This window comes from Saxophila tyrrhenica, assembly GCF_035928015.1.
Source record: "Saxophila tyrrhenica strain CCFEE 5935 chromosome Unknown scaffold_6, whole genome shotgun sequence".
NCBI lineage: Eukaryota > Fungi > Ascomycota > Dothideomycetes > Mycosphaerellales > Extremaceae > Saxophila > Saxophila tyrrhenica.
Genome location: NW_027041738.1, coordinates 720,389 through 735,813, shown reverse-complemented (window position 1 = coordinate 735,813; position 15,425 = coordinate 720,389). Strand labels below are relative to the sequence as shown.

The 15,425-nt window shown below is 54.1% G+C and overlaps 6 protein-coding genes across 6 annotated transcripts; 2 read left to right on the top strand and 4 right to left on the bottom strand.

Moving 5' to 3' along the window:
* Window positions 1-75: 75 nt before the first annotated feature.
* Window positions 76-1,926, top strand: LTR77_004344 (uncharacterized protein; the record flags this gene model as incomplete). Its single annotated transcript, XM_064801598.1, has 1 exon — window positions 76-1,926. The coding sequence occupies one exon, from the start codon at window positions 76-78 to the stop codon at window positions 1,924-1,926; it is 1,851 nt and encodes a 616-aa protein (XP_064660228.1).
* Window positions 1,927-2,677: 751 nt separating this feature from the next.
* On the top strand, window positions 2,678-4,608 carry LTR77_004343 (uncharacterized protein; the record flags this gene model as incomplete). Its single annotated transcript, XM_064801597.1, has 2 exons — window positions 2,678-4,232; window positions 4,289-4,608. The coding sequence occupies 2 exons, from the start codon at window positions 2,678-2,680 to the stop codon at window positions 4,606-4,608; spliced, it is 1,875 nt and encodes a 624-aa protein (XP_064660227.1).
* Window positions 4,609-4,845: 237 nt separating this feature from the next.
* Window positions 4,846-6,552, bottom strand: LTR77_004342 (uncharacterized protein; the record flags this gene model as incomplete). The annotated part of the gene is made up of 3 exons (XM_064801596.1): window positions 4,846-4,877; window positions 4,939-6,446; window positions 6,500-6,552. 3 exons carry the CDS (start codon window positions 6,550-6,552, stop codon window positions 4,846-4,848), a joined length of 1,593 nt encoding a protein of 530 aa, XP_064660226.1.
* A 441-nt stretch (window positions 6,553-6,993) lies between these two features.
* Window positions 6,994-8,409, bottom strand: NPR2 (Nitrogen permease regulator 2; the record flags this gene model as incomplete). Its single annotated transcript, XM_064801595.1, has 1 exon — window positions 6,994-8,409. One exon carries the CDS (start codon window positions 8,407-8,409, stop codon window positions 6,994-6,996), a length of 1,416 nt encoding a protein of 471 aa, XP_064660225.1.
* A 367-nt stretch (window positions 8,410-8,776) lies between these two features.
* On the bottom strand, window positions 8,777-11,122 carry LTR77_004340 (uncharacterized protein; the record flags this gene model as incomplete). The annotated part of the gene is made up of 2 exons (XM_064801594.1): window positions 8,777-10,611; window positions 10,666-11,122. 2 exons carry the CDS (start codon window positions 11,120-11,122, stop codon window positions 8,777-8,779), a joined length of 2,292 nt encoding a protein of 763 aa, XP_064660224.1.
* A 918-nt stretch (window positions 11,123-12,040) lies between these two features.
* On the bottom strand, window positions 12,041-14,751 carry MRD1 (Multiple RNA-binding domain-containing protein 1; the record flags this gene model as incomplete). The annotated part of the gene is made up of 2 exons (XM_064801593.1): window positions 12,041-13,528; window positions 13,720-14,751. The coding sequence occupies 2 exons, from the start codon at window positions 14,749-14,751 to the stop codon at window positions 12,041-12,043; spliced, it is 2,520 nt and encodes an 839-aa protein (XP_064660223.1).
* Window positions 14,752-15,425: the final 674 nt, after the last annotated feature.

Sequence of the window (15,425 nt, the reverse complement as noted above, 5' to 3'; positions counted from 1 at the left end):
CCAGCTATCATCAAGAGGTTGATCGGTATCTGCTGTATTGACCAATCCAAGAACCTATAAGAACCAGACCCAACAATGGATCGGCTACCGGAAGAAGTGGTACTCCACATCATCTCTTTCCTGGACATTCTAGACATTGTTAATGTCCAATCGGTATCCCATCGATATCTTCTCCTCGGCCGAGACAATGCTCTTTGGAAGACAGAAACATTCAGCCACTCAAGAGCGGAAGCTCTTCGTCGGCAGAGGCACCTACTCAATGCCCAGGACTCAAGGTTGTCAGAACTTCGCAACGCCTTTTCAGCGCTGCCCGGAGGCGACCTGACTCCACTCGATGTGGCCTTGCTCCGTGGAAGTCCTCAACCTCGAGCGTCGTCCGATCCACAGGCAGAGGCACGTACGCAGCGTCATCGAGCACTGGTGAACTGGGAGCCCGACTATGCTTATGAGGACTTTGACTACTACGAGGAGTATATCCACCGCCATGGACCGATCAGTCTTGGCTGGCTGAAGGACTCAAAGCATGCTCGTTCCGAAACCGGATCGCAGGCAGAGGCAACGGGGCTTGCCACTCTCTCAGAAAGCCAGTCGGAGCGGCCTGCCAAGGTCGTAGCACCTCTGGCCGATGGCAGCATATCCATATGGGACATCGGCCCTAGGTCCGCATACTCGTCTAGTAGCAGGGGCAGGCTTGTAGGTCAGAGTAAGCGGGGGTTGCTGACTGGACGACCGGAGAGCGATATCACGGAAAATCACACCATGATGACGGAGACTGGTGCCGTTGAGAGCGTCGCTGTGGACAGCACCTCGCAAAAAGGCTACTTCGCCGTCCAAAGCCTACTCCAGGAAGTGGACTTGACCACAATGCAGCTGGTGTCTACCAAGCAGTATCCGTTTCCGATTACGGCACTGTCGGAAGCCAATGGCCAGTCCCCGATAACAGTCGGCACGAACAACACTGTTCATCTATATGACCCGCGAGATCCAGCGTTTATAACAACAGAAACTGCAACCAGCGGCGAACTTATCGGAGGCTCAGTGTACTCTCACGCGACCCTTGCTCAGCCTGGTTCTTTGTCTATCCTTCATCATGACAGCACAAGCTCTGATGACAGCTCCATCTGGGTTGCTGGTCGATTCACGTCCCTACTGAACTACGACCGACGTTTCTTTCCTCGTCTCCGAGGCACACTGCATAGTGGAGCACGTATTGCGAGCATGGCCTTTTCGCCCTTCAACGTGGTTGCTCGCGAGCTCGATCTCGTCCGGAATCCAGATGCCTCCATTTCCTCCTTGCTCGAAGCACGTAGTCACCCTGGCCCAACGATACTGGCTGCTGCAGAATACAAAGGCAAGGGCTCCCTGGAACTCCACAATGTATCAAGTGGGTCGTCATACCAGAATCGTCAAACTGCATCTGCATCCAAGCTGCTCTCCGCTGCACCTCATGGTGGGCGTATAGTGTTCAGCGACGGAGACGGGAATTTGAAGTGGGTGGAGAAAGACGGCTTCTCGTACGTCCGAACCTTTAACATCCAGCCACCACCCGATGCAGCAGGGGATGCCAGCGACTACGGCATCTGGTCTTCCACGGCCTCGGAGATGCCCGGTCAAGGCGACATTGTTCAAAAGATACTGCCGCTCAAGGCCGCGGCTTCGACCGCGTCAGACAACCGGGCGGACATCAATCAATCCAACCTTTTGCTCTGGACTGGAGACGGAGCTCTTGGCATGCTTGGTTTTGGCTACAGCGATGCGCTGGGTGTCGACGACGACTGGCATGACGCGGTTGAGGCGCGGGCTCAGACTGTCGAGCAGAGGGCGAAGGAGGACGCGGAGAGGCAGTATGGGATGGCTATGAGAAGAGCACTGGAAAGGAATGCTGACGAGGTGAGGTTTGTGCGCGGACTGGGCATGATGAGGTGATGAGAGACGATCTTTGAATAAACATTCGTCGCCAAATGGCTACCCACAGGTTGCTGGCAGTCAAGGCAGAGAAGTCCGAAGACATGCTGGCGGTTTACACACAAGCGGTCAGCAATGCCGAGTCACGAGCAGCGCAACACTGCTGGATAGCCAGTCTCACGTGCAATTCTATACAGCGCACCGACCAGAGCGAAATTGATTCCTCAAATTGCGTTTCGATGAGTTATGCACCGGTCTGCGGCCGCAGGAAATCAGCACGAAGTTGTTTCGCCAGCTCGCCAAAACTTCAACGCTAAGACCATCAGCCCCAACGGCCTCAGCTCTTCAGAGACACAACGCCTAGGCTTAGCACAAATGCTGATCCTCTGTCGTATACGATCTCGGAAGACCATGTTGCGCTGCGCCGCCCAGCTCGATTTCCATCGTTTCATCACTTTGCCATCACGTCGCTCCCACTGGGATGCCTCGCCAAAATAACACGCCTTGGCCGCTTTCACGTGATCTGCCGCCAACACACAGCGATGGTCTTGGACTAGCACCAGTCGGCTTCGTGAGTTCTTCCTCCATATTCGGGTAGTTGTGCGCTTCAAGGCTTGCGCAAGGATACAAGGGCGCTGCGCTCAGGTAGGTGTACTCCGATACTTAAGTCGAGTCTGCTGGTATGCACATCTTTCTTCACAAACTCAACATTTCCTTGCTACCACATTGGCCCAGTCGCAACCATCCGTCATCCATTCCTCCAGTCCTCTCGATGGCGCTACGCCGGCTGTTGCTGAGCAGTGTCACTCTGCTGTGTGCAGTCACACATGCCCAATTCTTACCAGCAGCCGAAGGCATTACAAAACTCGATGTTCCAGATTCTCCAGGAGTTTCGATCGAGTACAAGGAGACGCACATCTGCGACATGACGGTCAAGGCCTACTCTGGACATGTTCATATGCCGATAGCATACCTCCAGGATATCGAAACCTCGGACCCTTACAACATATCGATGTTCTTCTGGTACTTTGAAGCCCGGGAAAGCCCTCAAACAGCACCGACATCCATATATCTGGCTGGAGGACCTGGGGTGTCATCCATATTCGGTGCTGTCGTTGACGGAGGGCCCTGTTACATTGGCGATGATGCGAACAGCACTGTGTTCAACCCTTACTCTTGGAACGAGAAGGTGAATATGCTGTACGTTGACCAGCCAGTCGGCAGTGGCTTTTCGTACGACAAGCTGGTGGAAAGCACATACAATTTAATCTTCACGGGCAGTGACGATCCGACCGACACAGGCATACAATCGATCGAGTCATGGGGTCATGATCTCCCGCCCGAGAACACCACATTCAAGTACGGCACACTTCCATCGCAGAACATCCAGCATACCGCGAACACGACAGGCGTTGCAGCAGTCACTCTTTGGCACTTTCAACAGGTCTGGTTCAGCTCGTTCCCGGAGTGGAAGACATGCGACAAGAGCGTATCCTACTGGGGCAACTCTTATGGCGGGTTCTGGGTGCCAGCATCGGCGGCATTCACTGCCAAACAAAACAAAAAGATCAAGCGTGGAGAAGTCAATGGCACTGTGTTGGAGGTTTCAACGATAGGCATCACGAACGGCTTCATCGACGCGCTATACCAGGCCAAATTCTACCCAGAGATGGGATACAACAATACCTACGACCTCAAGATGATCAACAAGACGACGTACGAGGAGCTCAAGGAGCTCTACGCGGCGCCAAAGAAAGGCTGCCTCGACCGTATGCTAGCCTGCAGAGCGGCTGCAGCGAAGCACGACCCTCGAGAATTCGCCATCAACCATAGGGTCAACGCAGTCTGCAACAAGGCACAGCAAGCATGTGTGCCGCTATTGGCCAGTCAGGGATCGGAACGCAATCCTTTCGACTTCGGACATCTGCTGCCGGACCCGACACCACCGGTCACAGCGGACGGTTTCTTCAACCGTGAGTGGGTGCAGAAGGAGCTCGGTGTGCCGTTGAATTTCACTTCGGCTTCCAACGTCGTTAGTGCTGCTGTTTTGGGCACGGCGGGCGACATCTTCCAGAGGGCTGGTATGGCGGATGTTGAGTACCTTCTCGACCAGGGCGTGAAGGTCTCGCTCATCTATGGTGATCGTGACATGCGGTGTCCGTGGATTGGTGGTGAGGCGATCAGTTTGGTGGCCAACTGGACGGGTGCCGACGAGTTCCGGGCGGCTGGCTACGAGTACATTCAGACGAATGCTAGCTATCAGGGCGGTGTGTTTCGTCAGCATGGCAATCTGTCCTTCTCGAGGGTGTTCGATGCTGGGCATGAGGGTGAGCTGTCCATGGAACATCCGAATCAAGCGAGCAATGACTGAAAAGATAACTAGTATCCTACTACCAACCCGAGACTGCTCTTCGCATCTTCAACCGCGCCATGTTCAGCACGGACATCGCCACCGGAAAACATTCTACATCTGGCCCATACAACATCTGCAGCACAATCGGACCTTCGAGCAGCTGGCACATCAAGAACGTCCTGCCAGACATACCGCCGGTAAATTGTAACCTCTGGGCCGTGCCGACGAGCTGCACCATGGGACAGCTCTATGCCCTTCAGAATGGTACGGCAGTGATTGATGAAGGCTTCAGGATCTTGCAGCCGGATGGTAGTGATGGTGTTCCGATCCGGTTCAGTTTTGGTTTGTAGACTATGGATATAGCTGGCAATGCGAGATCTGAGCCTGCGATGTCTCAGACCTACCAGGTGTTAGTTCCAAGCGCTGGTTAGTGGCGAATAATTTGGAAGCAAATTGACTGTTCAGAGAAGATAATTCGGCTGCATTCGGAGTAAGTAGTTGATGCTCGGGCTATGGTAGAAGGCCTTTGACCTTGGGCCAGCTTCAACTCCTACTCACTCAAGTCTTGCCAAGGCGGCGAAGAAGATTCAATTTAAAGTGTTCTGCTTCAAGAGCTCGTCTGCGGTTGCTCATCAGTATGAGAACCAACTCTTGATCAACTGCTTCACTTGCGGACGTACCTGCTGTAGAGCAACCCGGCCACCAGGTCGCAGTGACATCCACAGGGACTCCAGGCGGCCGAGGAGCCAAGTTAATCCATGCGCTCTTCCCATCAATGTTGACCTTCGTACTAATGTATCGTATCCGCCGATGCTCAGGGACGTCGTCCGCACAGGTCACGACCAAGCCTGCCTCCTCCACCATAACCCATCTCGCCGCAACAGCTGCAGCCGCAGTGCTCTCCCACACGCCCTCTTGCCTCGGATAAGTATGAAGGATGCTGATAGCTCTCCGCCTGAGTAACGGATCGCGACAGACAGTCGCTGCGGCGTAAACCGGGATGATGTATCCAAAGTCGAAGCTGAATGAGCTTGGCTGTGCTGCCACCTCTGATTGCGCAAGACTCTTAGCGAGTTGCTCGCCATAACGTAGGATCTCCTTCCCATGGTGCAGGAGCCCGTCGTGTTGCTTCTGAGGGCCGTGTCCGTAGGCCTGGATAGCCAGCTGTGCAAATGCATACCAAAGCCGCAAGTTGATTACGGTCAAGGAGCTAGATAGGTCAGACTCGCTGGCGAGCACTTCGAAATGCCAATGCCACTGCTTGATTGTCACGGTACATCTGGTCTTCTCTGCCGAGTATCGAGCAATGGCTTGAACATCGTTGCGCCTGACAGCACGTTCGATGTGGTTCCCAAGGATCATCAGCCAGCGCATGAGGTCAATCATCGAATTCTGCGCCTCGTTGATGTCTTGGAAACACTCTGGCTCAAGCGCTGGCTTCGTGTTGAGGAAGTCTTGAAGACCGTATCGATATGGCGAGGTGCGGTCCGAGAAGCAGGTAGCAGGCAGATCCAAACGAGCGAAAGCACTTTCAATCTCAAGCAAGTCTCTCCGCCTCGATGTGTGTTTCAGTCGCTGTAGGTTGTCCGCGATAATGGCTCTTCCACTGTCCATGTGCGTTGAGGCCGCGCAATATTCACCTCGCACGCTCTCGAAGATGATGAAGATGATGCAGGTAACGAGTACACGGTCGATATCTTCAGAGCCAGCCGATGCGATGAATGCTCTTGCCTCCTTCAGGGCCTTCTGGTGCTGTGTATCCGCATATTGTCGATGCTGGATATGGCTGTTGCCATCAGATGCTAAAGTTCGGACTGAATGCAAAGAGCTCAGCGCTAGGACTGCGTGTTTAACTGCAGGCTCTGTGTGGCACGCTTGCAGAACAATGCGGTCCCAGAAGCGGCAACTGACGATGGCATTTGTGCTTGCTACTGTCCGCTGCCGGAAGAACTGGAAGTATCGCTTCTCCAGGAGACCACTGAAGGCCGGATCCGTCACCAGGCGAGGCAAGGGTCCCACAGGCCTGTAGTCTTCTCCACAAGCGCTGCTCTGTCGCGAACCCAACAGGCTCGCAGTTTGTAAGTCTCGCCTGGAGAATGGAAGTGTGCTGTAGCCATCACAGGTCCGTCCTGTCGATATACACCGTCGGCATGCCGGCTTCTCCTCATCGCACTTCACGCGGCGGATCCTAGAAAGAGTCAATATCAGCTTAAGAAGCCGTGGTAGTTGGGAGAGTCTTACCGGCATGTGATGCAGCCGCTCTTGACTCTTTTGGTACCGCTTGAGACGCTCATCTGTATGCGCTTTCAGCCGGACTGGCACCATTCTGTCGCAGCTCGTTCAAGCAGTGTAAGTGGTGACATGAGAAGGCAGAGTGGAAAATGTATCTCAGCATGGGTCTCACAGCCTTCGCGCGAGCGAGCGAAGTGGCGCAGGCGTTAGTCAGGTTAAATCCACATCCGAGTCAGCTCCAACATGCGTAGGCTGCCGCATAACTTCCACGCAAGTCTGAGTGCAACTATGACAGGACAAAAAATCGTGACCAAGTCGACTTCATCAAAAGAGCTGCCTCCGGCGTTCGTACCGGAAGGGATGAGATCGTTCTATGTTCCACTGTCTGGTCTCGAAATCTCCCGCGCCTTGTCAAGCTGTCGAACAGCCGTTGTTTCTGGATTGCTTTGATGACAGTTACCAGGCTAATAGGAAGCTGAGAGCCCGCTGAGCTATCCGTTCTATCACCTGTTGAAATACAGCACTTCAGTCCCGCGAAGCCTCTCCATCACTTGCTTCTCGCTCATGTGTAAAGCAACACAAATCTCGTCCATGCAGTGCTGGCCGTCCAGATATTTGAGCAATTCAGCGCTGTTCTGTGTTGCAGTTCCACCCTCCACTGCTGGCGTATTTCCATCGTGAGCATTTCCTGAGTCCCTCTCGCCGGCGCTTGGATCAAGAGGTGGTGTTGCCCAACCTGAGGAGAAAGCTGCTTTCCTCCATGCTCGGTTGCGGTCGTCAGCATCCACGTCTAAACCATGTACTGCTTTCGACGGCGAGCCACTCGTCCGTGATCCTCCAACTGATATGGCCTGACTCTCCACGGATAGGGCATATTTGTGGATACGGCGGACGAAACCTTTGATAACCCCAAAGGTGATGAAGCGCCTGACATCGATGTTGACCAGTCGTGATTCATGGGCCAGGTAGAAGTCCTTGACAGGGACGCCTGGGTTGAGACTGCGGTAGAGAGTGATGAGCTCGTACCCTGACGGAAATTGTTCGCTCGACGACTTTGCCACATAATGTAAGCATTCCTCTTGCAGTGCATCATCCTTCACAAAAGAAGCGAAGTCTGCCGTCAGTGCATAGATAGCGTGAAAGTGAAAGATGTCTAGCAGCATGATTCGACCGTGGCTTAGCAGTCCTCGGATGGTCTTGATGATGAGGTCGATGTCAACGTCAGCTAGCTCCGAAACCTTCTGGACGTGATTCACACCATTGATGTGTGGGTTGATCTGGCGAAGTGCGAGGTCATATGTCCAATCGTCGCCGTTCGGCAAGGCTCGAATGAGTAGAGGTACATCCCAATGCCTGACGTCGCGGTGGGGTGGTGCCGGTGACGCCAGTCGTAAGTTCAGCACGTGGAGATCAGTGACCATTACGCATGTTTCGCCGTACGTGTTGAGCTCGAAGAAGACGGTTTCCAGTAGCGAGTACAGGACCCCGACATCTGCAGGGTAGCATTCGTCGCCCGCCCACTTCAGACCACCGAGCCGCTCCTCGGTCTGCAGCAAGCCTTCCGTTGCCTCCAGATCCGTAAAGAAAGCGGCAGTCTTCGACACAATTCTTTCCCACGGCTTCGGGTCGGCACTTTCGTCCAAAATGAAGCAGACGTTGTAGGTGAAGCGGTTGCGCTCGTACTTTTCATCCTCGAGGCTCACGGGAAAGCCAAGCACGCGGTAGCCATTCGTGCAAATGGCCAGTGGCTTGTTGCACAGCTCGTAGACCGGGATGACATAGGAGGAGATGTTCGAAAAGTCCAACAGCGAGCTCTTCTTCTCCGTCGTCGATACATTGATCGCGGTCTCAGGATACTGGTGGATGACAGATGGTCCTCGCTCGGGGTGGAAGCGGGCGTAGAAGACCGCCTTCAGCATCTCCCAGCATCAGGGCGGTACCGCGAATGGTGGTACTTCAGTATCCTGCAACACCGCCGAGATGGTTAGGCGAAGACTAAAGTCCACTCAATGATCAGAGATGTTGTTAGGAAGTCTTGGGTGGAAGAGGCTGTGATTGGCAGTCCATCAACCGCCGCTAGCGGCTGGCTGCAGAAAAAGGGCGATGCAAGGAGTTCGTGCAGCTCCTTGGATGAGACGATATAGAAGAGTGGTATGCATCAGAATGTTCAAAGTAGACATGGTGCACATTTGGCCGGCAGGCTATGCTATTTGATCACTCGGTGAACACCATTCTCATATCATCAACAAGCGTAACTGCCATTTCACATTACTACCATTCTTTCATCTAAAAAGGATCCGCCTGCTTATGCCCCATGCCACTGGCCAAATACGACGCGTCCGCCAGCGCTCCCAACGCATCCTCCGCCTTGAACTCCTGTCCAGCAACACCAAACGCCTGCTGATCGAAACTGTGCTGATCGTGAGGAGTTCCATGGTACGACTGGCTCTCTGGGACGCCGTGATACGAGTGCTGCGAGTACTGCGCATCGTAAGCATGGTCGTAGGTAGCCGTCTGTGGCTGGAAGTCGGGCATCAACATGAAGTTTGTGTTCTCATCGACAGCGCTGTTCGGTTGCGTATCGAAGGAGGCAGTCGCTGTGGGATCTGCCCAAGCCTGCGAGTAGTCGTCGAGCCCTGGATCGGCAGCGAAGTCTCCGGTGCCAGTGCCAAAGTCGAAGGCGGAGCTGTCGAGGTTGTCAAAGTTGAAGTTGTGGTCGTACGAGATATTGATGTTTCCAGCGTTGAAGTCGAAGCTGTTGTCCGTGTTGAAGTCGAAGTGACCGTTCTGACCGACCACGCTACCGTCACTGGCTGATCCAGGCCATGTCGCAGAAGACAATGCTGACCCGGAACCGCTATCATACTCGAATGGAGACTGCAGCGCAGGTAACGGAAGCTGCTGCTGAGGCCGAGAGGCAGACATGTCGACGTAGTGAGAGTAGCCGTCGAAGATGGAGTCTTGCCGCTCAACCCTAGGATACTCCTCATGCTTAACGCCTGCACCAAGCTGGGAAGACTGTGGAGCCAATGACGAAAGTATCAGGCGTCGCCACCGCGCAGCACCCTCCGGCTTAGTAGACTGCCTGAAGCTCCAGTGTATTACAAGCAGTCGTTCCGGATGGCCATTGTTGAGGATGAAGATCTCCTGGATGCCGTTGATACTCTTGATCTGCGCTGCGACCTCTTCGCTGTAGTCCTTCGAAGGGCTGAGCAGCCTGTTCGCCATTTGGCCAAGATTTCGAGCCCAAAACTTGCTACCAAATTTGCTTTGAGCCTCGAGATCCTGTCGATTCTCAATCTGTGAAAAGTGGAGCTCGGTCGTCTCTGGATTTTGCTCCTGGTCGGTGACCGGAGTGGCGACCGCTCCATTCACATAGAATGTGTTCTTGCAGAAGACAGAGCTTGATCCGTTCTTTGAGGTCGGTGGTGGGTGTCGGCTGCTGCAGATGAACTTGATTCCGAGTTCAACTCCCGGAAGAGCGCCTTTGAACGCTTCCGCGGGAAATGCAAGCGTCGCTTCAGCAGCAATGATGTTGCAGTCGAGCCTGCCTTGACCGCTCAGGTTAGTCAACAGCGGGAAATCGCGAGCGATCCTCTGCCAGTCGTCCATATAGAGGTCTTCATCACGAGGAGGAACATCTGATCGTCCCGATCGTGTGTACGTGTGAAGCCTGTCGGGCTCACGGAGATCCTTGCCCTGATCGTCTTTGTAGACTCGTTGAATGAACATCTCGAACTCAAGAGGCTCGAAGACGTCAGGACTAGCCTTCAACTTGGCGATGTTGTAGCTGTTGGTTCGAGGTTGCGATGGCATGGCGTTTCGAGCGGAGTGCGGAACCGAGCTGACCGGATAGCCCGACATTCGTCTGCCACCGCCCCAACCGGAAGCATGCCCATGGCGTTGGGGAGCACAGAGGTCTTCCTTCGACAGATACTTCATGATGTATTTGTCCTGCTCCACGAAGGGCTTCAAGACCTGGATGTGACTGGAGACCTGCTTCCGCGAGCGTTCTTCACCGGTCAACTCCTGGATGCAGTCGGCGATAAGTTCGTTGCGGCCACGCTGCTTGTTCTTGTGTAGGATCTTGCGGCGACCCATCGGCTTCCATGTCACCAACGCTTGTCGTCGAGATCAGCATGAAGCTACTACAACGCACAGAGTAGCGGACGTACCTCGAAAGAACGCCTTCTCCAAATGGTCAGGCCACTTTTGGTCTTCGTTGCCCTTGTCGTCTTTGGACTGTCGGCCACGGTACTTCACATACGCATCCGACTGCCGGAACCGTTGATACAGGAATTCGGCCTCGACCTGATTCTTCGCCTCCTCCTGCGGGCTACACTGGGGATGCCCGATCCGGGGATATCCATGTCGTAATGCAAGCCGGGGATGTGGTCGTGGGTAATAGAGCTGCTGGTGATCATTGTGATGTCCCGTCCATTGATGGTGACGAGAATAGGCGTTCTCTGTCAACAGTGATGTCGGGCATTTCTGCTCAAAGCCTGTTGGGAAGGGGTAGGCATTGTGTTGACGATTGCCGGAGTGTTCCTGGAGTATCCTGCTGGTAAGATCCAAGCCATCGCCATCGTCCAACGGCGGAGCATTCGATCGTAAGACGTGGGTGGACAGCATAGTTGACCGACCCCAGTGGCACGCAGTGAAGAATGCTTGAGGTAAGAATGCTCAAAGCACCGCTCTCACCGAGTCTGCCTGCTCACGCCGTGATTCGTCGAGGTTGATAATGGAGAGATATGGGTTGAAGGAACGTAAAAAGTTGGATATAGTATAAAAGGAATGACTGCGACCCTGAAGAGATCGTGAAGAGAAAACAATCAAAAGGAATGTCAGTAAGATAGGGTCGCCGTCGTACGTCGCAACAGGCAGAGGCACCCAGCCATGCAGATCGACTGGGCTTGTTTATACAGTTCTACCCCAAAGACTGGTAGTGTTGCTGACTTAGCTTTGTGGCCCCTCAGGGACCCAGTGGCAGAGCGTGCAATTTCGGCCCTAGCTGCACGCGGGAGGCAAGAAGGTGTGATGGCCTTGCGACCGATTGCACGCTTCTTCAAGGTCCAGAAAGGGAAGCCAGCGGCGACATCGGCGCTCTCGTGAACCAGCGCAAGGGCCCCGTGCTGTGACGTTGGCAGTTCGAAACGGTTCCAGTGAACACTCTAGGCAGTGCAATCCAGGGAGGGATGCAAGTCGGCTTGCAAAGTGGCAATTTCCTGATAAGACAATGCCATGATGCTTGGAATGTGCGTGGTCGTGTCGAGAGGAATGGAAGCATTGTTGAAGATTCACGGCGTAAAAGACGCCCTTCTACCTCAACGAGCATATTGTCTTTCGATGTATAGTCGTAGTGTATCTGTTTCATGTAAGCTGCGTGGTCGTACGAATTTGGGTCGCAGAAGAGGTCGCAGCCATGAAGCAAGGGATTGAGCTCATACACCCTCCAGCGTCGACGCACTATCCTGCGAACGTGCGCCTGGCTTCGTCGAAAGCGAGAGCCTAGAGCATTTCGAGGTTCCTGGGCTTGGTGGTCGCCGGAGTTCACTCCTCCCCATCCTCCTGCTGCGTCAAAAACTTCTTCCTCCCTCCACTCGTCAACTTCTGCAACGCCACCTTGTTCACCTGCGCTCCAACCTTCTGCTGCATCTTCTCAATCTCCTTCTCGGCGTCTTCAGGCTCTTCTTCCGCAAAGTCCAGCACAAGTCGTCGTCCAAGCAAGTGGGTATCGCGCAAAGCCTCAATAGCATTTTCTGCCTCCTTCGGCGTCGTGAAGTCTGCAAAAGCGAAGCCTCTCGCAGCCCGATCCATCTTCTTTGGGACACGTACGCTGCGGAGCTGACCGTAAGCCCCAAAGAGAGCACGAACATCCTTCTTGGACGCTTCGAAGGGCAGATTCTTGATGACAACCTTGGTTTTCTTACTCGCAGCACGCTTCTCGGCATCGGCAAGACGCCGTGACTCTGCTGCATCAGCACCCTTATGAGAAGCTCGAATCTGAAGCTTGTGTCCCTCCAGGGTGTAGCCATCCATGGCTTTGAGCGCGGACTGCGCTTGCGGTGCGGTGCGGAACTCCAGGAAGCCAAATCCCATGCTCAAGAGTTGTCCGGGTTTCTTGGGATCGGTCTTGGTTTTCACACGGGCTGAAAGAAAGCCTTCGAGCGGTAGAAAAGTGTCTGTGAGCTGTTGTGTGGTAGTGGTGAAGTTGAGGTTGCGGACGAAAAGAGTTGCAGTGCCTGAATTGTTGCGCACAGCGTGGTCCGAGTCCTTCAAGTCGGAAGCAGAAGTCTTCGACACACCGTCCCTGTTCTCTTGTTCCGTAACAGGCACTGCCTTGCCCTCAAAGAGACCCTTTGGTGCCTTCTCAAGGAACAGCACCGAGCCCTTGATCTTGCGGTATGCGAGTGCACCAAAGGCAGTCTTGCACTGCGCGGCGTTCGGATACTCGATGATAGCGATAGTCTCTGCCGGCGGCATCAAGAACTTCTTCAGCTCTCCGTGCTCCTCAAACAAGCGCCTAAGCTCGTCCTTGCTGCAATCGTATGGGATATTCTTGACTAAAATCGCGGTGTCACCTCGTTGGCTTTTCTTGAATGCATCGAGATCAATGCCATGCTGCTTGAAGTAGGTCTTGGTCTCCTGAATGATGTGCGTCTCTGCGTGCGCTTGTTTGATGGCGGCGTCACTGCTTGTCGGATCAAGCACTTCGGACTTTGCAAGACCTAGGCGGTTTGCAACGCTCGAGACGACCGCATCCGCATTCATGTACAGCGCGTTCCAATTGAAGGTCGTCGATGCGGCGTCACGTTTCCGCTTGATCTGCTGCTGTTTCTTCAGTGGTAGTTTCGACAGTTCAAAGTCATCCAGTTTCGTCTCGCGCTTCTTGCTTGCCGGCAGTACATGAAGTAGACGACCCTGGAAAGTTTGGCCGTCCGTTTCGAGAAGTGCTGTCTCTGCAGCGTCAGGATCAGAGAACTGCACGTACGCGAACCCCTTTGCTGCTCCCGTCTTGGTGTCGAGCGGCACATGGACCTGGAGGATACCGTCAGCGCTGTTTTCGCCCCGTCAAATCACACCGTGGTTCAGATGTTATGCAAAAGTCAGACAAAGAGAAGCATCTACTAAAATATTCTCCCCAGTTTCGCATCAAATGCCTTGGCATAAGCTGTCCCTATCAGGGTGGTCATCACAGAATGAGAGAAAAGAAAGTTCAATGGACGTACCTCGTCTATGTGGCCGAAGCGCTCGTACTCGGCCTCGAGATCTTCTCTTTTGATATCGTATGGGAGATTCCGCAGAAACAGGCGCATGCTGGTCCTTACAGCATTGACATCAGCTTCAGGCTTTGAACCATCCCCTTCGTCTTCAGCGCCTTCAGATGGAGGGGTGGGCAGTGCGCTTTCTGCCTCCTCGGCAGGTTGTAGATTGGAAGTGCCCTTCTCTGGCTCACTTTCGTCCTCAGCTGGCGACTCGCCCCGACTTGCCAGAGTTTGTGCGTTCGTTGCCTCATCTTCCTCATCATCGTCGAGAAGTCCTAGCAAACGGCTCGTCCTAGATCTTGCCCAGTCCGAGTCCGTTACAGCCGGTTGAGCATCTTGCTCTACCGGTTCTGGTGCGTCTTTGACCTCATTATCTTCCCCTGGGCCGCCTGCGGGCACATGCTCCGTCTTTGACTCCGCCGGCTGTGGCGGATCCGGACTATCCTTCTTCGATCGTTTCGGCTTGCTGGGAACATCTGCATACTCTTCGTCACTCTGATCGCCTCCCGCTTGAACGCTCTCCTCAAGCGCAGGCTGGTGCTCGATCGCTTCAAGCTGTTCATCCTCCCGAGCCCGCTTCTTGCTCCGTGGCCGATACGCCTCAAGAAACTCCTTCAGCTTCGGGTCCTGCTCCTCTGTACCCTCGCTAGCTTTTTGGCCCTTCCTGTCCTGCCCCTGCGTAATGCCTGTGCCCTGTCCAGCTTCTTTCCGAGCAGTCGGCGCACCTCCACCATTGCGTTGACTTGCTCTCTCTGCGGCATCCTGAGGTGGCCTTGCAAGCTCCACACCAATCCTCGACATCCGTATGAAGGTCCTGTTGTAGTACTTGACCGCCGCCTGAGCATCTTCAGGCGTCCTGTACCCGATATACCCAATCCTGCGGTTCTGAAAGATTTTGGCATCGGTGATCTCGTGCTTCTGCGCGAAGTGCTTCCTGAACTCTGCCTCAGTGAAAGAAGGCGGAAGCCCCTTGACGAAGATACGCGAGGATTCCATTACGGCGACGCGCTGTTTTGGTGGACGTTGTGCGACAACGGGTGATGTGCTGGAAGAGAAAATTAAGAGGTTCGAGGTGGTATGCCGAATAGAGATCTCGAACTCTTGGCGTGCTGGTTCGCGGCTGGAGCAGCAAACATCTCCTTCACTTTCACCAATAACACAACATCGACGCTCGCCTGCCACGACTTGAAATCAATTCTGCATACCGAACTGTTCCACTCTATCGCACACTTTTGGACATGGCCGACGCGAAAATGGGCGATGAGACGGAGCAGCCGCCTTCGTACCGCGAGAAACTCGAATGTACGCGGCCCCTCCCGCCCTTCACACGCGCGAGTCACTGACGGCAGTATAGCACAGATCAAGTCGGCGGACATGGTATGGAGGCTTGAGGGGCCCGTCGAGCGCAACACGATTGCTAATCAGATCCACAGAGTGAGGATATGCAGCAGGAAGCCATTGAAGTCGGTACGTTCCACAGTCCTTCCAAAACAGCGGGCTTGTGAAGTCGTACTGACACGTCACAGCGCAGGAAGCGATGGGAAAGTACACGGTCGAGAAGGTATGGGTGCTCCTCGGTCGATCACTGAAGGATTGAGTGCTGACATGACACTTCTCAGGAAATCGCACATCACATCAAACGAACGGTACCAAAGAGCCCCCTGCGCCAT